The 24,259-nt window shown below is 36.5% G+C and overlaps 1 protein-coding gene across 2 annotated transcripts in view; it reads right to left on the bottom strand.

Moving 5' to 3' along the window:
* Positions 1-10,443, bottom strand: part of LOC138713653 (chromobox protein homolog 1-like) — a 125,999-nt gene extending 115,556 nt beyond the window's left edge. For both annotated transcript variants that reach the window (XM_069845910.1, XM_069845911.1), the window contains exon 1: positions 10,061-10,443. In XM_069845910.1, coding sequence (XP_069702011.1) covers positions 10,061-10,348 — 288 coding nt within the window. In that variant the 5' untranslated portion in view covers positions 10,349-10,443. The remainder of the gene's footprint in view (positions 1-10,060) is intronic.
* Positions 10,444-24,259: the final 13,816 nt, after the last annotated feature.

Genomic DNA, 24,259 nt, shown 5'->3' with positions numbered 1-24,259 from the left:
GATATTTTTGCGAGATAAGGCTGAGGATTTGCCACAGATTACCTTGCATTCACATTACGGTTGGGGAAAACCTCGGAAAAACCCCAACCAGGTAATCAGCCCAAGCGGGGATCGAACCCGCGCCCAAATGCAACTTCAGACCAGCAGGCAAGCGCCTTAACCGACTAAGCCATGCGGGTGGCTAACTGCACTTAAATAATGGCAAAAGTAATTTTCACAGATTTATTTAATATTATAATAATAATAATAATAATAATAATAATAATAATAATAATAATAATGATAATGATAAAGATAAGAAGTAAACAATTGTTGAAATACAAGCCTGCTAATGAGATGAATGAAATTGAATTTTTTAGACATTTCATCAAAACAGTAATAATAATAATAATAATAATAATAATAATAATAATAATTGTTGAAATGTAGGCCAACTAATGAATTGCTTTCCTTTTAATAATATTTCACCAAGATGAGGTTCAAAATTAGTACACCGTATCATCAAAACTGATTGCACAGCAAGTGTGAATGTGAAGCACCACATACGGTCTTTCTAACAACTCAACTCGATGGTTGGATGATATAACGCACACTTTGAAAATTTAAAGAATCTGAAAATATAACATTCATTCTTATATCCCGGGCCATAGTTTGTCGACACCTGAACTACTAGATAGTTCATGGTGGTCATAGACTGTCTAGAAATTTTAAAAGGATGGAATGGCATACTCAACTTCAGTTCACAATATAGTTCGAAGCATTCAGTACGAGTTTATAGTCAGCGATTTTTAAGTTAGTAAGATCCTGTATTAAAATTAAAGTTGAAAATGATATGTTGTACACAGAAAGATCTTAGTGTAGCAAGTATGATAAACTTGGTTTTATTATCATAAAAAAAAATGCTTCGATAATTAAGAACACAGCATCTTCAGCCATATAGAAGAGTATGTAAGAAACAAAATTCTACTTTGGGTGAAATCTCATAACTAAACATTCATAATGATGAATAAAACATTTCTGTTCTTATTGGCAACTCAACAAACTAGCAGTGTATCTAATATGTGCACTTTGCAGAATGAAGATCGCCAGACTACAAATTTTTAAACTTCAGTTTCATCTGTACACATAGTTACTGAAGATCTTAAAACAGCAATTTCTCAAAAATGTGGTTGTCAGATTTCGAGTTCATCTAAGTCAACAAATTCTAATATGACTGCATTTATTGACATAATGGATAAGAGTATTAAGGAAAGAAAAATTGATCATACTATTGCTGTAATATTCCATTTACTATAGTGGATTCTGTTTCTTTTAAAGATCTTTTTGAAGTTAAGCATCCTGTGTATAAACTTCCTAGTTGAAAGGTCACTGGAGACAAACTCTTGAACAAAGTGTACAGTGAATTAGTAAGTGAGCCATGTCAGATTGCATTGGAGTCAATCTTTCTCATTGACTGGAGGAAAAATGATGCCTGCAACACCAAAACCATTGTGACTTTACTACATAGTATAAATGGCAGCAGTAAATTTGAAAGCATCTTTCTAGAATCCTTTGATGTACCTGGGATGGAAGAAAAGTTGTGTCAATAAGTTCATTGGCTGCCTGCATAGTTTTGCTGTTGTGCACTACATTGGAGAGATTCTGCCATGGAATGGTGTCATATCAGTTCTTCTTTTGTCCCAGCAAGAGGCAATTGTGTACATATAGTGTACATAAAACTACGGTCTCTGTTGTGAAGGATAGGCCAAAACCGGTCTGATCTGAATGCAGATCGAAGAAATTGCAATGTTGGTGCATACCAACAGCTCCCAATCAGTAGTTGATCTCGCAGCAGCAGTAGGGATTAGCCATGATATATGCCACAAAATTCTGTCTGATGACCTGAACATATCACATATTAACACGACCTGATGCAAGACCAATGTGATGATCACATGATCGTTTGGAGTGACCTGATCAGTAGTACTGATGATGATGCGAAGTTTCTCAACTGGATCATAACAGGAGACGAAACATGGTGTTTTCTGTATTATCCACAACTGAAACAACAAACGGCCATCTGAAAATCGCCATTATCGCCAGGAAGAAAAAAACAGCAATAGTAGGATGGTTTAAAGGCAAGGTGATACTTGAACTGTTTTTCAACACATTGGGAACTGTTCACATGTAATTCATCCCACAAGGAGCAACTGTAAACAATACCTGATACAAGGAGAACCTTCACCATCTACATGATTCAATTTGTCATAAGCGTCCTGAGTTTTATGGTCTTACTAATAAAAACTCTATATACAGACGTTTAACTGTCTTATACTTATACAATGAGTAGCTCATTTATAAGTCGTGTGTAAATTCCTTACTAATAATCACTACATACGTCGCGTATAACAGTATAACTGTTACACAGCTACGTCATAGTTCCGTCATTACTTCGTTACGAAAGGTAATAGAATATCTGAGGTTCTCTACTGGATCTGGTAGATCGCTCTATGTGGCGTGTTAAATATCGATAGTACAACTGGCTCTAATCGATTACCACACTACATTTTGGTCAAAGAGTACAAGCTACAGCAATATTATTCTAATAATTCTATGATCTTTGGTTTGTTCTTCTGTGATTACAAGGTAAACAACATCATAAAATGACAGTCGATACGAACAGCTGTTAAAGGGGCGGCCATTTTTTTCCCTATATACAACGCTTAAACAAGGGGTTTCGTGTATATAACTACTGCAAAGCAATTCCCATTGTATAGTTACAGCCTGTTTATACGTCCATAGCTTATTCACGGTTTATTAGTAACGTTTTCTGTCTCAACTCTGCATAAGTCTCGTATAAAAACTACACACGGTTTATTAGTAAGACTGTTAATGTAAAAGAACTGGTTGTTGCTTCAAACAGCCCTGCACATTGATATGTGCTTGTCCAACAGGAACTGGCAAGGCAACAGGTAGAAATTCCTGCCACATAGGCCTACTCCATACTGGCCTGATCTCGCACCATGCGATTTCTTTCTCTTTCCCTGCTTGAAAGCAAAGCTACAAGGGTATAGATTTCAGTCAGCCGAGATCATCACTGCCACAAGAGAAGGCATACAGGATCTTCCTGCCAATTTCAATGGTGTTTCAAGCAGCTGTACCAATGTTGGCAGACATGCATAGTGACCAACAGTGACTATCTTGAGGGACGATGTGGATCTGTGTAAGTGTCTGTGGAGATCTTGTAATTCTTGAGATTCAATTCATCGTAAACATCTTGAGCTTTGGTGTAGGAAGAACTGGTTATCACTACATGAATACGACCCTACATATTGATCTTTGCTTGTCCAAGAGGAACTGGCAAAGCAACAAGTCACCATTTTGTCACATCCTCCATACTCACCTGATCTCGCACCATACGATTCTTTTCTCTTTTCCTGCTTGAAAGCAAAGCTACATGGTGGTAGATTTCAGTCGACTGAGAACATCATCACTACCACAAGAGAAGCCATATGGAATCTTGATGCCAATATCTTTCAGCGATGTTTCCAGCAGCTATGTTGCCATACGTACAACAGCGACTACTTTGAGGGACAATGTAGATCTGTGGAAGGGTCTGTGGTAATATGGTGTGACAGAACAGTCCAAGAACTTAATGACTGTAGTACAAAATTGCTTTATGAAGTTTTGTACATACCATTTGATTAAAATGTATACTATAACTGTAATTTTATGTTTCTTTATCTTCAGAAATATCGAAGTCAGCAAAAAATTTGAATAATGCACAAAATCTAGCTATTTTGGGAAGAAATTTTCTATTTGGCTTTGGAATAGTATCTAAAATACTCTAACAGCTAAGAACAGTAAAACCTCTATTATCCATCATAATGAAGGTTAGTGGAGGAATAGCTAATAAAAAATGATGGATAATACATTCTGCTTGTTCTTACAATATATTTATGTTCTTTTAAAAATGTGTTATTTTTTCCTCAACTTTACTATAAGCAATTTTTTTCTTGTCTCCATTATAATTCTCTGAAGCAAAACGATGTCCGGAAATGAATGTCAACTTCTTCTGTAAAAGCCTTGTGAGGATATCTGCTGATTCAAGTACTAGAACAAGCAGTTCAGGCACTATCTCTTCTTCCCCTCCACTATCATCATTGCTACATTGTAGCCTCACACTAAAAGTCACCAATAATATCATCATCATCATCATCACTTTTTATTTCATGCCCTGGATGCGCCAAGTCTGTATTCATCCATTGATTAAAGCTTTCTTCATACACATAAAAAATTGGTCTCATTTTGCTCCACCAACTTTTTAAGTATCTTCCATTAAAATGGAGTGTTCTTTCATTATCATTCTTTTCAAACCCTTGAAATTCGTCTGCAAGTTCCTCAATGTCAAAGTTGTATTGTATTGGAATGTGAGGGGCGATTGGAGGTGTCAACTGCTGTGAATGGTAACACAGTGCCAAAGGAAAGGGTAATTGTATTTTCTTTAATTTTCAAGTCCCTTGGTGCAGGTTTCTTGCTGGACCCTTTAATTGAAGAATGTGTGTCGAATTTTAGCCAGAATTTCATTAGGTGACAAAAGGCAGAAAGACTGTCAGATAATCTGATGATTGCTTGATCAAGAGATAGATGAACAAGATTCTACTTTACACATTGTAAAGTTGCAAACAGGCAAATAGATATCTAAAATCTTGACTACTAAAATTCATTATTTGGGTGTTGTAGGAAGATGGATTTATAATGTAAGAACCAGGGTTAGAATATCTATCCCCTTTGGCCAATATACTACAGTTTTCCAAGCTGAAGTGTTTGAGATATTAGCTTGCACTCAGGAAAACCTAAATAGATCATGCCAAGGCATGAATATCTATCTATATTTGCTCTGATAGGCTGACAAGTTCACTAAGTGCACACAGAGTCGACTCCAGACTGGTTGAAGAATGCAAAACTACCCTCGAAACTTTATACAGAAGAAATAAAGCACAACTCATTTGGGTCTCAGGACACGGCAATAACAAGTCAACATACTTGTACTGACCAAGCATGGAACTTCCGTCCAGTGTTATGGCCTAGAACCCCGGCAACCTAAGTGTATAATCAAACAGACTCTAAAGGAGAGCCTGATGAAAGGTTTACTTGGCACCTGGAGAGAACCAAAACCTGACTCAACTGAACAACTCCTGCTTTCGGAAAAGAGAATTTTAAGATGGATAAACACACTTTAGATCTGACAGTGCCATCTGAATAAGAACTACATATATTGGGCCTTAGTGATGACACTGATGACCAACTTGTAGATAATTTTGCTAGAATGTCCAGGTCTAAGCCAAATCAGACATCACTTTCTCAGTAGAGACATGTCGTCTCCCAAAGAATTTCAGAAAATTAAACCCAGTAGCATTGCAAAGCTGGTAACACATTGCAGTCTTCTGGGCTGATTTCCAGTTTACACCCTTAATTTAGAAGAAGCTGTAATAAGGGATTGAATAACTGTTCACAGTAACACAATATCATGTCATCAAGTACACCATTCTGCTTTGTTCAATGGCCAAAGATGCACAAGGAACTTTGATGCATCCACATGCCTAAGAATAGTTTGCATTACCATGAACAATTATTGATCTTTAATACTACACACGTCTTTTCTGCAAATGACTGTTTTAAGACACTTTCAATAACACTATTGCATTCAATCATATGAGAGGATGGTCCTGGACTTGTTAAATTTGATGCATTACCTTATATTATACTAAAAAATATACACTACACCACAAATTGTTTGTAGCGTAGCTGAAGAGGCACTGACTTGCCAGCAATAGCCTCCTCATAGCTGCTGGAAACTAGGGACATTACCAACTGTTAAGGGCTCCATACACACATAGACTTGCCTGGAGGTAAGTCTGTGCAAACCCAAATACAGAGCCAAGTCTCCTCATGTATGGGCGAAAAATATCAAGGTATCAAGGCTTTTGGTTTACTGGCATGTAAAAAGAACTCCTGCGGGACAAAATTCCGGCACATCCGGCGACGCTGATATAACCTCTGCTGTTGCGTCATTAAATAAAACATAACATTAACATCAAGGCTTTTGGCTTTGAGACAAGTCTCCAGACTTCTAGGACGCTTGAAATTTTTCAACTGTAGCATTCTCCGAATTAAGTAGCAGAATAAGTAAGCATAAAAACATACAATATTGCAAGCATCTGCTCTAGATTTCATTGTTACATTTTGCAGTTCTCTGTAGCGAATGAAGGCAAGCTATGAAAGCTAAGATTCAAAGAACTATCACACATTTTTCTTAGAATATATAGAAATGTACAAATCTTTTCCGTGCTTATAGAAAATCAAAAAAGTTATAACACTTATAAAGTGAAACTAGAGATAAGTTATACTATTTCAAAACAGCGCTAAGGAATCGCGAACAAATGAACGCAGAACCATGGAGTAATTGTATTTCTCCATAGGAAATAATTGATTGACTTCAACGACCTCTTACGTCTTCTTGGTGAATTATAAGTCTAGGAGGTAACTCTGAGCATGTATGGACAATCATCCAATTCAGACATACCTCACGAAGATTAGTCTGTACAGACTTTCCTCCAATCTTTGCGTGTATGGGGCTCTTAAGGTACAAGAGTTTATGGTACTGGCTACATAATTGTTCCCACTTCATCGAGCCCAGCAACACACATCAAACATGCTTGTCTGCTTCTCAGTATCCACTGTTTAGAGAACATAGTAATTCTTGATATGGTTTTAGTCTTAAAGATTACTGATTAACAATCAACATAATAAATCCACCTCGAATTATATAAGCTCCCATTTTACATACAGCCTATTTTGCTGTTACCTCTGGTAACAATGGCAACGTACATGCCATTTCTAACCAAATATGTTATACCAGAAGCAGTTTAAAGGAAAACTTGAAAAAAAATTGGAGAAAAGGCGAAATGATTTAATTTTTAATAGAACAACAACACTTTTAAAGCGTCCAGATGTTCCACCCAATACATATGGAATGGCTGTCTAATGTATTTCCACAAGTTAGTTTCTTGACACTGCACAAGTGACTTTAAGTCTATAATAATCTTTAACCTCATTACTGTGCTATATAATTCGAAGGCAAGCCCAACCGAATTGTGATAATCAGTGACTAATAACCAACATGTGAAGAATAGAAATTTAGGCCTATTCTACAGAAAGTCATAAGAAAGAAGAAATGTCCAATTAAAGCTCTCGCAGGCATAGAAGCGACTTATGACAGCTCTGTAACATATATTTTTTAAACTCCCATCCACTTCTTGGATCCCTCAGCCATTCGGAACTGGAAACATCACTCACCTTCTGGTACCATACAGGAAATGGACACAGCACTGCCACGTCAGATGTAGGCCTATTCCAGAGCTGGGCACCAAAAGTGAATTCTACTCTCTCACGGGGACCCATTTGACGTCTCTTCAACCCCTTTCTTCCCCACCGAACACCACGCAGTGTTGATGTGATGGATGAATATCAAGCATCCCTGTTTAGAGTTTGGACTCACTCCCAGTGTCTAGCCCTGGCCTATCGCTTAACTTTCCTTTCAAGATTATCTGCCTGTCTGCCCAACCGCCCACCCTTCAGTTGCCTGCCTGCCTGCCACTTGAGTGAGAGTGGGGGAATGCTGTTAGTTGCAACATTGCACTCTGGCCCTGTACCTTTCACGTGCATTACTAGAGACATCAGGAGTAGAATCTTTCCCCGCAAACCCTTTAGTGTCAAATTGCTTTCGCTTAGCTCAATATCAGTCCGAAGTGTTTTACGTACAGAGTAATTCTCCTGATTAACTGTACCACTGCTGTAAGGCCCGCCCAGGTTTCCCCACCCAATAAAATATACTGTTATCACTATTGGCATTTCTTTACTATACCGTTACCACGTTAAGGTACAAATTTATTTCATTCTCGGGTCCTAGACAGATCATAGATCGTAATAAAATAATTTAATGCTGAAGCAAATTTCACACTTAAAATAAGGGATGAGTCGAAAGTTGCTGTGAAAGCGGGGACCGGTGGAGAGATGCAGGTGGGAGCGATCACTCCATCGAGGTAGACGTGGTAGGCGATAGTGAAGGGCAGCACATACTCTCATTTCCGTATGTTTCCTTACTGATCACAGAGAAAAAGTTAGTTTTCGTAAGATGAAATTAGTGACAGATTAGGTTAGTTTACGCTTTTTCTATATCGTGCATATACTCACAATTGTCTGTAAGATAGGCCTATACCAAAATAAATAAAAAACCTAACCTAACCTGACACTGATTCAACTCACTTTGGTCGAATCAGTGATAGATTAGATTAGGTTAGGTTACTTTAGGCTTTTGCTATGCCTTGCATATACTCACAATTGTCAAAGAATGTACCCTTCTTCCAAGGCATATCAAAAGCATAAACTAACCTAACCTAAGCTAACCTTCACTGATTCGACCTTACGAAAACTCGCCTTTTCTCTGTGAATCAGTAAGGAAACGCACGGAAATGAGATGCATGTGCTTTCCCTCCCTGTCACTTACCCCTTGCACCTCACTCAAGCAATTCTTCCTGCCCGTACCTCTCTGCTGTTCAGCACTTTCACAGCAACTTTCGACCCTTGTTTTCGGTGGTGGGGAGAACCGCAATGACTGTTGCTGATAAGCCCCGTCCAGTATCTCCTCCACCAGACACTCTACGGGACGTGTGGGGAATAGTGGGTACTGGGTGGGGACATCTAGTGGGCAAAAATGAAAGCTGAGATATGCTATCTGGTAACGAAATATAGAACTTTAATCTACGTGCGTTTTCCCTCTCTTTCTCGTTCCTCTCTCCCTTTCTCTCTCTCCGTTTTTTCCCTATTACTTTGGCGAGGGTGGGTTTTAATCTCACGAAACAGCCTACTGAACACGCTAACGGTAAATGGGCTATGCGCAAAGCGTCTGACGAGATGCGAGATGAGGGAAAATGATTCTAATGAAGTTCACTATGAAATGACGAGAAATGGCAGAGGTTCTTCCACTGGGGAAAATTTGAGTATACGGATACCTCACTGACAAAAATTACCTTAAAATCTGAAAAGAAAAGATTTGTCTGTCGAATACGCATCATCATACACTTTTTAGTGTCAATAATTTATTTTGTGTGCACAAAGTTGGAATTTTGGAGGAAGAGGGAAAGGAAGGTATCCGTATTCTGAAATTTATCCGAGTGGGGATAAGGCGCAGCAAACAGCAACAACTGTTGCGTATGTATCAGAATTACTAGGGCAAAAGACCATAAAGGTACTACATTCATCTGGTAATACTGAGGACACAATACTAGGAATTCGTTCTGGATCGTAAAAATATACTATTAGATATATAGGTACCTATTTCGCTTATAATGCTGAAAGTACTTCTGGGCGCAAACCAGAAAACCGTTTATTATTATTCTTACAGACATTATAGAAACCAGTGAAGCTCGTTAATCTAGATTATTAGACCTACCCAAAGAAGAGCAAATCAAAATATGGTATTCAGAGAATTATGTAGTATGGATCGGCCAGCATAGTCATCTTCCCGCAATAAAGATCCAGGGCACATACTTTCCCGTTAAGAGTGTAAAAAAGGCTGACAATATACTAATCATAAGAAAACGTTGAAAATGTATTTAAAATAGATAAGACTATTTGGTAATGTATGTGTCCTGAATCTTTATTGCGGGAAGATGGCTTGTCGATACTTAATACATAATTACTCCATATTTAATAATAAAAGTGTAAAATTATACTTTCTCGTGCAAATCTGGCAAGTAAGGTTAGGTTATCAAAACACTAGGGCCTATCGTATTTTTGTCGGTAAGATGAAGAAAACACAACAAGAAGTCTTCCGGATTATGTATTGCTCTATTAAAAAAAAAAAGGCGCGATGTGAATAACACTACGTGATTGGTTATATACACATCAAACTGATTAATCGTTTTACAATCGACATCGTATAATTACTGCTATCGCATGCATAGCGTGCCATACACTATGTAAATTTTCAGAAAACATTAAAATTACAATGGCTTACCTCATATTCTTCCGTTTCTGCGGATTCTTCCTCTTCTTCATCGGCATTTGGTTTCTTTTTCTTCGTATCTGTAGCCTCATCATCTGCATCCACAGCATTATTTCCTTTTTTCTTACCACGCTTGTTTTTCCGTTTTGAAACTACTTTTGCGTCCTCGCTAGCTGCAGAATCTCCCTCGCTTGCCGCAACATTGGAATCGCCATTACCTTGCTCTTCATCTGGATGTGCACTTTCACTATCACTAACTTCGGCTTTTCCTTTCTTTGCCTTCATGGACAAACGCCTCATATTTCTGTATAAATAGTTCAAATACAACGACGATAAGTAACACCAATCACTCTATGATAGCAAAGACAAACAGGAAGGACGCCAGAAAACAGAATAGCCAATACACTTTCCGGGACAAATCGAAAATTTCTACGGCATTCATATCCAAGAGCCGAAAAAAGAAAAGGCAGAGCCATGGATAAACCGTATTTCAAACATCAGATATTACCAATGAGAATAAACTGACATTACTATTGTATAGTTCGTTCTTTACTTTTTTTGGAACGGAAAATGCAATTTTTATTGAACTCACGGAGACGGTAATGAATTTATGGGAAGACGTTGGGGCAATTTTCCCTCAAAAAAAAAATTATTCCCCAATAGCTCTACTCTTGATATTCATAATAATGGTTATTTGTAAAATAAAAAATCCACCTAATACAGATATTTAAAATAAGACCGCAGTTCTATTGTATGCACATTGATCGATAATCATGTAAGATGGCTGTTTAAAATATGATAATTTTTTCACAAGTAATGTAAGCTGGCACAGGTGGAAATAATACATTTATTTTCAATGTCAATTCGAGTCCACTTTAGTTGCATGATCTGTGAATTAGCATTTATCCACTAAAATCAAGTGATTTATGCCCGTCAACATGCAAAGAAATTATGGAAAGTCGATTGTATAGGACCTAGTATTTTTATATAAAGCTTTTAGCCATTAGTAGTAATAATAGTAGCAGTGGTTTAGTTGGGGCGCGAAACGCCGTTCCGGAAAATAAAATTATATGGATGTCGGATACATGAGGATGCCAAAATTGACACCTATAGAGTGCATTTAACGATTGCTATATTGATACGGTGAGTTCCTGTAAATATTTTTTTCCAACTAAATCACTGAGTAAGTTAATACATACCGTAGTAGTACTATTTTTTTTAAATTATATACTGTATTAATGTTTCTAGAATATTAAACATTTTAAAAACAAAATGAACTTATGTTGTGTCTGTGTACTCAGCTATTCAATTGACTTTAATTTTAGTTTTTTTTTAAGAAAATTTCACACTTGTATCGTCCACAATATTATTATTATTATTATTATTATTATTATTATTATTATTATTATTGTTTCGATTATGATATCATTATTAGTATATATTGTCTTTCAGCTCAAAAGAAAATGTAAGTTCAGATGTGAAACTTACTTATAGGCTGAGTATGAGTCGAATATTATGACAGTAGATTCTGTGATTCGGTGCTGCTACGTGTTTGTGCTATGTTATCGCGTAAATGAAGTTGTTGGTAACTCTTTAATAATAATTTTTAATCACATACCTTAATGTTCGTCCTCAGCACAAGACATTGCAACCTCGGTTTTAGTCCACGTGGATTAGACAAGTAGGTGTCATTTATTACTGAAGGCAGCTTATTGGTTGCAATATTGAAATTGAGGCGAGTGATTGGAGCGGCGACATAAGAAATTGAAAACAATAATACAATTAAATTTCAAAGACTTGCCGATTGTTATGCATGAGGCCGCTCAAAGATCTGCCGAATGTTAACCATGAGAGCGCGGCGATAATACTTGAGGTTTTCCACCGATTTACACAAATTAATGCGAGAGTGGGGCTGCTTCCGAGCTGCTTCTGTGTAGTGTTGTGATGTTATTCAGTAGAAACTGTGAATGAAATTACTATTGAGAAATGCGTTGCTAGAAAATATGCCGAAACCAGCTGCTGAACGAACGAGAGTGGCGCGCAAGAAAGCGTACAAATTAACCGCTGAAAATTGAGCCAAGAAACGACACTTCTACAGCTCCAGTTATTTATTGAATGTCCCTAAACCGCGAATAATTGATTATAATCCCTATCCAGCTGGTGTCAGTGATTTAGAATGAAATCGTAGTTAACCGTAACGACTTTAAATGAAGTAAAATTTGGTCAGACATTAGAAAGCAATAATTAATTAAACAAGGTATTTGCTTTTGTGTGATTCATTTTTCATATCTTATTTTAGCTATCATAACCGAATTGTTTCATTTTCGAATTCTCAAGCGTAGTGAGCATAAAAGTGGTAAATATAATCCTACTTTATCGTCTGTTATTGCACGAACATTTAAAAAGTTTACGACATATAGCACAAGAAATTTCATTTCTGCCGCGCGTAGAAATTACATACTCAATCTTTTTTCAAATATTGTACTTCCATATACAATTATCTAGTACACGTTTTTGGGCTTAAAAGGAAGCAGAAGGCACATAAACCGATCAAAGATGCCTATAGTTGGCAAATGGCAAGAAAAAAGTGCTTTTCTTCATAATATAGAACTATTGTACCGTCGCGCTCTTTACGTATGGTGTGGCGCGGGAAGTGTGCAGAATTGCCAACTACACAGTAAGAAACACACCATGTCACACTAATATCCCTGTTCAGATGGGGCAGATATACAGAGCTGTTATGATTGCAATGGAATTAGTGCTAGGCTTTGGAGACTAGATTTTGAAGAAAATTTATTAAGCTTGCTATGGAATTATAGTACGGTGTTGCCAGGCCTGCTGATTTTGCAGTAGATCTGCTTTTTTAGAATATTGACCTACCGGTACTTCTGAAAATCGAAAAATTAGACAAATCTCCTGTTATTTATCCTTTCGCAGATTATTTCCAACAAAATTTATTGAAATGCAATATGAATGGAAGCCCTCTTTAATGCATTACATGTTGCAGGCAAAATCTTCTTAAGAGATCTGCAGAGTGTTTGGTTCCTATTCCATTAAACAAGCAAGGATAAAGGTACCATACCATAAAACATACCAAATTACTTACGAGCGCAATACATACATACCACAACCACAAACAGTCAACACCACTTCTTGCTAGCTGGGAATGTCTGACAAAAGGACACCTCCCTCCTTTGATGTGTTGCAGGTTGCCGGCTGGTTTTCTTAAAAGTTTCGCAGAAAGTTTTCTGAGTCCCTACTTCCTTAAACAAGCATGTAAAACCATAAAACGTGCTGAATAATTCTTAAATTATCACTTCGTTGGAAATGCTTTCTCCATTAAATTTCCAAGATTCGAATTTTCAAAATGGACAGTGTAGCAATAACTGTAACTCAGAAAACTCGAGTGTTAGAACAATGTATCGACATAATACAATGCTGTCACACTTTTCTTCATCCACACTGCCTCAGAAGACAAATTTTTAGCATCCAAGGGAGTGGGTATAGGGGGAAGAAGGGAGAGGAGGGATAGGGGGAGAGAGGGAAATGGAAGAGGAGGTAGAGAAGGAGGCGGAGGAGAGGAACGGTGAGCAAAAGGGATGGGAAAGGGGAGGGTGAGAGCAAGTCCGAAGGGTCAAAATAAGCGAGAGAATTGTCGGAAGAAGGTTGGAAGAAGTCAATATTCTCTCCAAAAGAATTGCCATGAGTCCAGAACTCACTTGGTAACGTCATGCAGCTCCACTGCATAATGCAAGAGAATATTGTGGCTGACAATGCAATAGTGGAAGCAAGCATTCTTCATTGATGTCGCAATTTTTGGTCACGAAATGGCAGAGAAAGTGTGTTGAGGACTGGGAAGAGCTATTTCCCCGAAAATTTTCTTCCAGGACAGTTCTGTGATAGTGTGGATGGGAATAAGTCTGAGACAAGGACGGAACTCCTCTTCATGGAGCATGGAACATTATGCTGCTCATTGATATACTGAGGAAATCCTTCAGAAGCATGTTGTGCCTTTCGTTCCACTGAGGAAATCCTTCAGAAGCATGTTGTGCCTTTCGTTCCATTTACTAGTGATGGGTTCATGCTGCTAACACATGACAGTGCATGGCCACATATGGCCTGATGTGCGCAACAGTGCCTGGATTATGTGAAAATTCAAAGTCCGGCTTTGAATCCCATCAGGCATCTGTTTGTCTAACTGGGAAGAAGAATCCACTAGTATTATTCAGACAGCCTATAGGATCTGAATGAGGCTATTTAAGAAGAATGGGAAATGATTCCTCAAAAGGAGATTGCAGCATCAATCAGGAGCATGCCTGAGAGGTTGGAAGACGAGATTAATGCAAATCCGAAGGTAAAAGAAAAGTGTCAGTGGAATGCTGTAAACAGAAAAGTTCGAGTGAATAAACATTAATCAGTTTAATAAAAAATGATGAAGTATAAGTACAGATTATGTGTTACTTGTGTTCATTCTTGCACAATTCCATCAAAATTTGATAAAAATCGCCTCTTTTAAAAGAAAATGATTATAAAACCTTCAAAACTCAATATTAAACCATAAAATACGTAATATAGTACCCTTCACGAAATTCACAAAACTATATTTTTTAATTTGAAGTGTTTCCTTCCTCTCTCCTCTGTCAATGTATAAGTTATTAAAGAGGACCATCTTTTAAGTCGTTTTTTTCTCTCTTGAAAACAAACTAATATTTGTGTGTTTATGAACATATGCTGTCAACATGGTGTGGGAGCCCTTCGTATGCAGCCCCAGAGCTCTTTTAGTGCAAGAAATATGATATATTCAGAACAGACATTTGGGTACGCGAGAGACGTGTTGCATTTGTTATTTTACTGTGCTACTTTATATTATAAAAAGATTGATTTTTAACAATTTACAAGAGAATTAACAAAATAGTACATGGTTATGATCAGTACAGAAAACAGACTACTAGTGCGTGTGTGTAATGTAAATAGTAATTTTATTGTCAACAAAGTGTGTGCTGAATGAATTCAGAGGCCTGCCTCATTGATCATGAGTTTGATACATCCAAATTATTTTAGTTCTGTTTGAAGCATTTATGAAAAGTTGAACATCAAAGCCGAATAAAAAATTTAAAGAAATCCCTTGTTTTCAGTTATATATAAATAAGTCCAAACAATACTCTCTCCCAATAGGTAGGGATGATTATATGTGGTGTTATTAGCAGAAAAGGAGACGATAGGTACTAGGAATATGCTACTGGAGCTAAATGACAGCTGTAAGCAGTATGGGATGTATATATGTGCAAACAAGACGAAGACCATAGTTGTCGAAAAAAAATAAAGAAGGTAAACTTGCGAATAGTAAATGAGGCAGTAGAGCAAGTGAACTGCTTCAAATACTTGTCTGTAAGCAGTAACATTAGCTGCTGCCAGGAATTCGAAAGAAGGATTGCAATGCAAAGAAAGCTTTTAATAGAAAAATGAGCATCTTCTGTGGACCTCAGGGAAAAGAACTAAGAAAGAGAGTAGCAAAGTGCTTTGTGTGAAGTGTGGCATATCATGGGGCAGAAACGTGGACATTACGACGAATTGAAGAGAAGCGAATAGAAGCATTTGAAATGTGAATATGGAGAAGAATGGAGCATGTCAAATGGACAGACAGAAAAGATAAGCTGTATTGGAAAGAGTGGGTGAAAAAAAAGAATGATGCTAAAACTGATCAGAAAGTGAAAAAGGAATTGGTTGGGTCACTAACTGAGAAGAAACTGCCTACTGAAGAATGCACTGGAAGGAATGGAGAATGGGAGAAGAGTTCGGAGCAGAAGAAGATATCAGATGATAGACGATATTAAGATATATAGATCATATGCGGAGACTAAGAAGAAGGCAGAAAATAGGAAATATTAGAGAATGCTGTGTTTGCAGTGAAAGACCTGCCCTGGGCAGAACACTTCTGTATTATTATTATTATTATTATTATTATTATTATTATTATTATTATTATTATTATAGATTCAATATGAAAAAATTATCAGATTACCAGGAAACAATCGGCATTCATACAGTTCTCTCTGTAGATTGAAAAGTCAAAAAAGTTTCATATCCATGGTTCAAGAATTAAAACAGAAAATCAATATCCCGAAATTAAAAGAAAACTTACAAATTAAACCAAACCCTTTAACTCTTAAATATAGAATATAATCTAAATTTAAAGAAGAAATACTGAAATCAGAAGTAAACACTGAAATAATGAAACAATTGTCTTTAGAGAAAATATTAGGTACCCTCCACAAAACTTGCTTCATTTATACACCGACGGATCCTTGATCTCCAGAGAACAAGGTGCCGGTGCTGGTGCTGGTGTTATGTGCTGTCTCTTCTCACTTTATAGATCTCTTGGATATGGAACAACAAGTTTTGATGGAGAAATCATTGCAATAAATGAAAGTCTCAGGAATCTTCTATGCCACATCCATAAATTTAAGAATGCAGTTATATTGTCAGACTCCAAAGCAGCTATTCTATCAATAGTCCCTAAACACAAACCTTCATCTTACACAGCAGAAATAACTAAAATGCTTTCTCAATTAATATCACTCAATAAAAGAATTGTATTCCAATGGATACCATCCCATTGTGGAATCCTGGGAAACGAGAATGCGGATGCTTTAGCAAAGAAGGGCAGCGCTGCTACTTACAGACCTGTTACTAAATCTATGTATTACTCTGTGAAAAGATTTATTAAATCTACATACTTAGACTTCAACAAACAAAATTTGATAACACAAGCTCAAGGCAAAAAATGGAACTCTCTGCATCATAATCCACAGTTAATTTCCGATTTACCACGAAAATCGTCTGTAGCTGCATTTAGATTGGCAACAGGCCATGATTGTTTGGCCAAACACCTGCATAGAATTGGAATATATCAGTCCCCTAATTGCCCATTGTACAACTCAAACCAAGAAATGGATTTGGAACACCTCAAAATCTGTGCTTCAATGGCTGGCCATGATAATATCTTTGAAAAATATTGGAGTGCAAGAGGTCACATGACTTTATCACAGGCTACTATATACAGTCACGAAGCTTGAGTTTTGAAGGTGCTAGAAACAATAGACTGTGATGGTACTATTTTGCATTGCCTGTAATGAGGCGATATTAGTGATCCTAGTGGTGAGCAACTACCTAATGTTTGCATATTTACTACATATTGAGCTTCGCGACTGTATATACTAGACTGTGACTTTATTGTCAAACGCCTGGCATTAGAAAACAACAACATTATTGATTTAGTGATGAAATCCAAGAATTATTTTAAATAAATTTTATTCAGCTTCCTCAAAGTGAAGAGTGCCTAGAAGACAAAGCTTACCAAAAAAAAAATTTTTTTTTTTAGTAATGGTAGGTAAACAATTATAATGGAATAAAAGACAACAATGAAGGAAAAGAAAAAGAAATAACACAATTAATTATAAATAATTGAAAACCATTAAACAAAACATCATTAATTCCAGAAGAAACATAAAATTTTCTTGTATCTATTTGCTATCAGGTGATCATAGTCGTCTATTTAGCACTAGTTGCAAGACCCAACTTAAGTGAGCAGATCGCCATAGGAAAGAGATCAATCTATTTACGTGTAGAGATGGTTTCTTAGGATTTTTATAGATCCCTTCACTGCAGACACAGATACTTCAGTGACAAGAGTTTGTCCTAGATCAAACTGCTTGCAAAAATGCGCGAATTTTTTTGTGATGGTCCCTCTAGCCTCAATCAGTAATCCAATAACTTCGATCGACATTAGAATGGTGATTGTCACATAACACAGACATTGGGTCGCTAGAAGCAGTACATACTGGAATAGTTGTAGATTTCTGGAATGATGTCCGGAAAAGATCATTTGAGATCCGTAACAAGTGAGTCATTCAGATTCAAAGGCACTGTCATCTGTCTAACATAGTTTTGAGTAAATAGCAAGAGACATTTATAAAACCTGATTTAATCTATAAGTAAACAGAAAATTATCATTGAAATTTCATAAGGATAAAATTTATTTTGGTACTTAAAAACTTAACAGAAACGTGCAGAAATACAGTAACAACTAAATATAAATCAATAAAATTTATATCTCAATATTTTAGAACAATAGTGCCTTTGAAACTACACTCAAGTATTCCCTCTCTTGTCGAAGTATCTTTAAAACAATTAATTTTGTATCTTTTGAGTCTACGCCATTCTAGTGCTAGAGTCGAGGGAGTCGTTTTCGTTGGTGAACTTCATGGAAACAAAAACAAGAAACAGACTACTAGGTACTCGTCCGTTGTAAATTTACTGGTGTAGATTCCACGAACTACACTTGTTTTTTGAAAGATGGTACATGACAGGAGCATTGCGATCGGAAAAACAACTGAATGTCACATAGCGTGGTAGGCCTGTTGCTATGGTAACAACGGTTGAGTTGCCAAACTTACAGTTCGCATGTGGCGAGTGCTTAATAGCTATCTTGGCGACATTTATTGTGCACACAATGTTAGCATTGTTACATTTCATCGTTGATTCTCTGTCGATTTTTGTACTGTTTTCTTACCTTCACGTCAATTGTCAATGAATGTTTTAATGTCAGCCATCTGCTACCTTCCATCAGCTGGCAGTGTGGTAGTCCATATTGGCAACATGGCACTGTAGTTCCAAGCTCGGCCGCTTAACTGTCATGTCCCATCTTTCAAAAAAACAAGTATAGCAGATTGCGTTACCCCCTCTCCATGAATGCTTCGATCCCCTCAATGCTTCTTTCTCCATTATTGCCTACAATGTCTTGCATACAAAGACAGTGGCGATATCAGAACTGAGCAATTATTGAACATTGAATGACAGTTCCTGCAAAGACATTGTGGTGGTTGTCAAGAGATATATGTCAAAATTTCGATGCCAGTAATTTAATGTAACACAATTTGTTGCTGAAGAAGGCTAAAACATGATTTGTATGACAGCAAGGAGGCGTGAATTGAGTGTGTGATTATCAGCTGTGTTTTATTATGGAAATTTAAAAATCTGTAACTTGAAATTTATACTGCAATCTACTGTTTTTTGCATGTTTGAATCTCTTGCTTTTATAACAGGTAGGGCTGACAACACTGTTATAGTATCTAATTCAAGTTTCTGCATCTGCTGAAGACAGATTTTTTTCGGCTCTCAGTTGAGTCGCAGAGATACTTGGGGGGTGTAAGGAGCAGTACCTCCCACCATGTCAAAGTGATAATACACTACTGTCTTTCTCCAGGCTTAAGTATGAAAAAAACATAATTATCCTGAGTACCTAGTTACAATATGTTTATTTGTAAACGAATATACAAATTAACTTTTACGTACACGTCATGTATCTAAATATAGGCAGTCATTACGGGGATTTATCTTTTTATAGTCTGAATACAAAAGAAGTATGACAAGCTTGGAACATTTTCTAGAGGGTTCATTCACTTCATATCATGTGACAAATTTGCGAGATATCTGTTCCTTTTAAAAGTGTGGAACAAAGTGGAAGTACATGTATTTTTTTTCTCTTGTACAGAGGAGGGATCCGAAGGCTTACACTGCAGCCTGAGGCTTATTGTGCTTACTGCTCTTATTCTGTGAATGATTGGGTAGCTGAAAGGCCAAGCTCTTGTACAAGTACAGGACACCGCACCATGAACTTAACCCAGACTATGATATGAATGATGATGATATGTGAATTAATGATGGTGAAATGAGTCCGAGGTCCAACACACCTCATTTTAATCTCAAAATTTAATTTCACCATGTCAGGTTCGATTAAGAGAATTACATTCAACCAATGAACAAATTATTATTTTCACTCAAGAAATCAAAAATTCTTTTAATGAGAAAAAGATACACTAGCAGTTATTATAGATTTTCAAAGTGCATACGATTCTATCTGAAGAGCAAAATTATTGAAAAATTTATATGATTTAGGCACACGAGGTTGTGTTTTTCCTGGATCTTTCATTTCTTAACTCAATGTATAATTACAACCAGATATGATAGAAATATCTCCAAATGTAGACAAATTCACCGAGGATTACAATAGAAAATCAAAGTCTTCAATTAATTATGGAAGTTGTCAAATCTACTCCAATACCTGCAATGCAATTACATAATAGTTCACCAGTCTCCTATTGTATATGAACTAGAAAGGGATGTTATTATTCGATACAAAAAAATTGATCAGATTTCTATTTAGCAATTGGAAACTAAGAAACTTCATAGCTAACTTTAAATCTCACGAAAGCTTTCTCTCTAAAGTACGTGAAATTACGAAAAATATAAATCTCCTAACAAGCAAAGGAAATCTAATTCATAAAACTAAATCTACACATGCAATAGAAATAGAGTATTATCTGAACCTGGTTGAAGATACCAAGTAAAAGTGACACTCCAGAAGATGTCTAAAATTGCTAGTATTGGAAACTATTCATAGTAGAAAGAATGGCTCCATATTTTCACTGATGGATCCCTACTGTTGAATCAAAATGAAGCAGGCGTTGGTGCTACATGTCCAGTTTTCTTGTTTTGTAAATTCTTCAGTTATGAAACTACAAATTTTCATAGAGAAGTTGAAGCAATCTATTCGATACTTCAAAATCTGTTGTACTGGATCTCTTATTTTCAAAAACCTGTTATATTCAGTGATTCTAAAGCAGCTATTACTGATATAACAACCTATGTGTCACCTAAAAATAAAAAAAATATAATATATACAGGGTGATTCAGACCACCCGTAACAGTCATTTATTTCGGAAACTAGTGCATTAAAATTTTCGAGAAAAAAATATTTATTACTAAACCACATGTGAACTTTCACTTGAGCTTAATTTCATTAATCAGCTCTAACAGGAAGTAGGGTCAGTGGTGTATCACTTTAAAATTTAAAATGGGAGTATAGGGTACCATTTCATAGAGCTCTTCAAAACAAACAACTTTCATAGGAAACATTTTTATTAATTCCTATTCTTTCAATGAGAAAACGTGCGAAAAGGAAATAGGTGATTCGGACCACACGTAAGTCATTTATTTCGGAATCTAATGCATTAAAATTTTCGAGACAAAAATATTTATTACTAAATGACATGTGAACTTTCACTTGAACTTAATTTCATCAATCAGCTCTAACAGGAAGTAGGGTCAGTGGCGTATCACTTTAAAATTTCAAATGGGAGTATGGGTCAAATAGGGTACCATTTCATAGAGCTCTTCAAAACAAACAACTTTCATAGGAAACGTTTTTACCAATTCCTACTCTTTCAATGGGAAAACGTATGAAAAGATAATGCCATCAATATTGAGAAATGTTAAAAGACGAAAATGTAAGCAAGACAATTAATGTTGACATTTTACTGAAAGACTGGACAATTCCATTAATTTTTATAAATGTTCAACTGTCTGCCGTTCTGAGCAGCACATACCCGTACTCTTCTTCTAACACTGTCAGTGACTCGTAACACTTCGGCGTGGTCAAGTGACTGGTAGGTCTCCTGGATTCACTGTTTTATGTCATCTCTTATTGTGGGACAGTCTTGATAAAAGATGTTTTTAACTGTTCCCAAGAATAGAAATCCACAGGATTCAAGTCAGGAGATAGTGCTGGCCATGCCACAGAACCACATCTCCCAATCCATCTCCCAGTGAAGAGCCAATTGGCTGTATCACGTGCCACCAAAGAGAAATGAGCCGGGCAACCATCCTGCTGAAGCCACATTACTACTCGTGTTGCCAGTGGTACGTCCTCCAAAAATTGGTTGAGGATGTTCTTCAGGAAGTCAGCATACATGACACTATTCAGAGCATCTTCAAAGAATTAAGGTCCAATCATTCGGTGTCCGAAGATGTCACACTGACACTCCACCTATGCTGGTTGTCCACTTCTCTCAGCCAGAGAGGACTGACTTGAGACCAGTAGTTACCATTATGGATATTGACATCGCCATTTCTCTTAATGTCGCTTCATCTGCGCAAAGAATACAGCGATGAAACCGACAGATTTTACGTGACAATTAACTCTATTTTTGGGGACGGTTAGAAAACATCGTTTATCAAGACTGTCCCACAATAAGTAATGACATAAAACAGCGAATCTGGGAGACCTGCCAGTCACTTAACAACGCCAAGTGTTACAAGTCACTGACAATGTTAGAGGAAGAGTACGGGTGTGTGCTGCTCACAACGGCAGACAGTTTGAACATTTATAAAAATTAATGGAATTGTCCAGTCTTTCAGTAAAATGTCAGCATTAATTGTCTTCTTTACATTTTCGTCTTTTAACATTTCTCAATATTGATGGCATTATCTTTTTGTACGTTTTCTCATTGAAAGAATAGGAATTGGTAAAAACATTTCCTATGAAAGTTGTTTGTTTTGAAGAGCTCTATGAAATGGTACCCTATTTGACCCATACTCCCATTTTAAATTTTAAAGTGATACGCCACTGACCCTACTTCCTGTTAGAGCTGATTGATGAAATTAAGGTCAAGTGAAAGTTCACATGTGGTTTAGTAATAAATATTTTTTTCTCGAAAATTTTAATGCATTAGTTTCCGAAATAAATGACTGTTACGGGTGGTCTGAATCACCCTGTGTATATGTATGTATGTGTGTATATATATATATATATATATATATATATATATATATTATACACCATCTGATGAAGCTTAACAAAAGAATAGTTTTTTAATGAATACCGGCAAACTGCAGATTATCAATTGCTGACCATTTTGGTAAGAAGTGTATTAAAATCTTACAGAACTCCATATCAACTTTAATATCAATTATAATATCATACCATTTTCACGAAATTTCAAATAGTAAGAGATGGGAGTGTCTCTATGTACGTACAAGGTATCCAAGGAAAAGTGCAGTTGCATCCTTTCAGTTGAAGGGTTCAGAGCCATAGTGGGCCAAGCGCCATTTATTAAAAATGGAGAAAGCAAGGCTTAAAGTGAAATACCATAATTTAATGAAGATTGACATATCATTTAATTTTAATGTGCATACTTTATCTTACTTGCTATAGGTTTCTTTAAATTATGGTACTCATTTAATTTTAACTCTTGTTTTCTCCATTTTTAATAAATGGCACTTGGCCCACTATGGCTCTGAACCCTTCAATTACTCATAGGGGATGACTGTTTGTCAAAACACTTGAACAGAATTGGAATTTTTTCTTTACCACTTTGTCCACTGTGCAGTCTAGGAAGAAATTATTTTAAGTACTTAATTTTTAGGGTGGGGGGAAGGGTGGAAATTGTCCTACTAATAAGCTAGTTGTCGGTTCCAATTCCTTTCAGAATCAGAATCATCTTTAGTGATGTCCATGCCTTTTCTCTAAATAAGCTGGGACAAAGACTATTATGCTCATGAGTGACTTCGCCAAGTGTGCTTACCTATTTACATATTTCGTGTCAGTGACGAAGGGGTGAGTATATTGAACAAAGGTTGAACAATGCATTATACATGTCAGAGCTCAGGAATCACTTCATTACTGAAAGAATCTCCATAAATAAACAAATTGTCCCATCTGATTTATTTGCAGTACTTTTTTAATTGGCTATTTTACGATGCTTTATCAATTGCTATGGTTATCTAGCATCTCAATGAGATGGTGATAATGCCACAGAAATGAGTGCAGGGTGGACTATTTGCAGTCTCATAATTTGACTGACACATCTACATGTCTGGTGCAGTGCCATATTGTAGCCCTCAGTATCCATACCATGACATTTGGTATATCAACACCTATAAGATTTTTTTCTATTTCACGGACATGTTGTAGTGTGATTCGCATATACTGTATGAGCACTTGTGGACAGATATGTGGACTTTTTTTATATATTAAATATGTCTGGTATATTAAAAAAAATAATTACTTTATTTTGATAATCCATTTTGAATCTTGCATACACTACCTTTAACGCTTTAATATAAGTAATTGATTAACTAGCGGACTTACGTGTGTTAATTATGTAAGTAAGTGTGGCTTACAGCTGTTTCGGTACTTTATCACACCATCGGCAGAGAACTTCGAGATGACGCCGAGATCTAGTAGGCTCTGAGGATGGTGTGATAAAGCACCGAAACAGCTGTAAGCCACACAGACTTACATAATTAACACACGTAAGTCCGCTAGTTAATCAATTCTTACTTTATTTTATTTACCTCAAAAAAACTGCT

Source organism: Periplaneta americana, chromosome 14, assembly GCF_040183065.1.
Source record: "Periplaneta americana isolate PAMFEO1 chromosome 14, P.americana_PAMFEO1_priV1, whole genome shotgun sequence".
Taxonomy (NCBI): domain Eukaryota; kingdom Metazoa; phylum Arthropoda; class Insecta; order Blattodea; family Blattidae; genus Periplaneta; species Periplaneta americana.
Note: the sequence above shows the minus strand (reverse complement) of the source record. Positions and strands in the feature narration are given on the sequence as shown.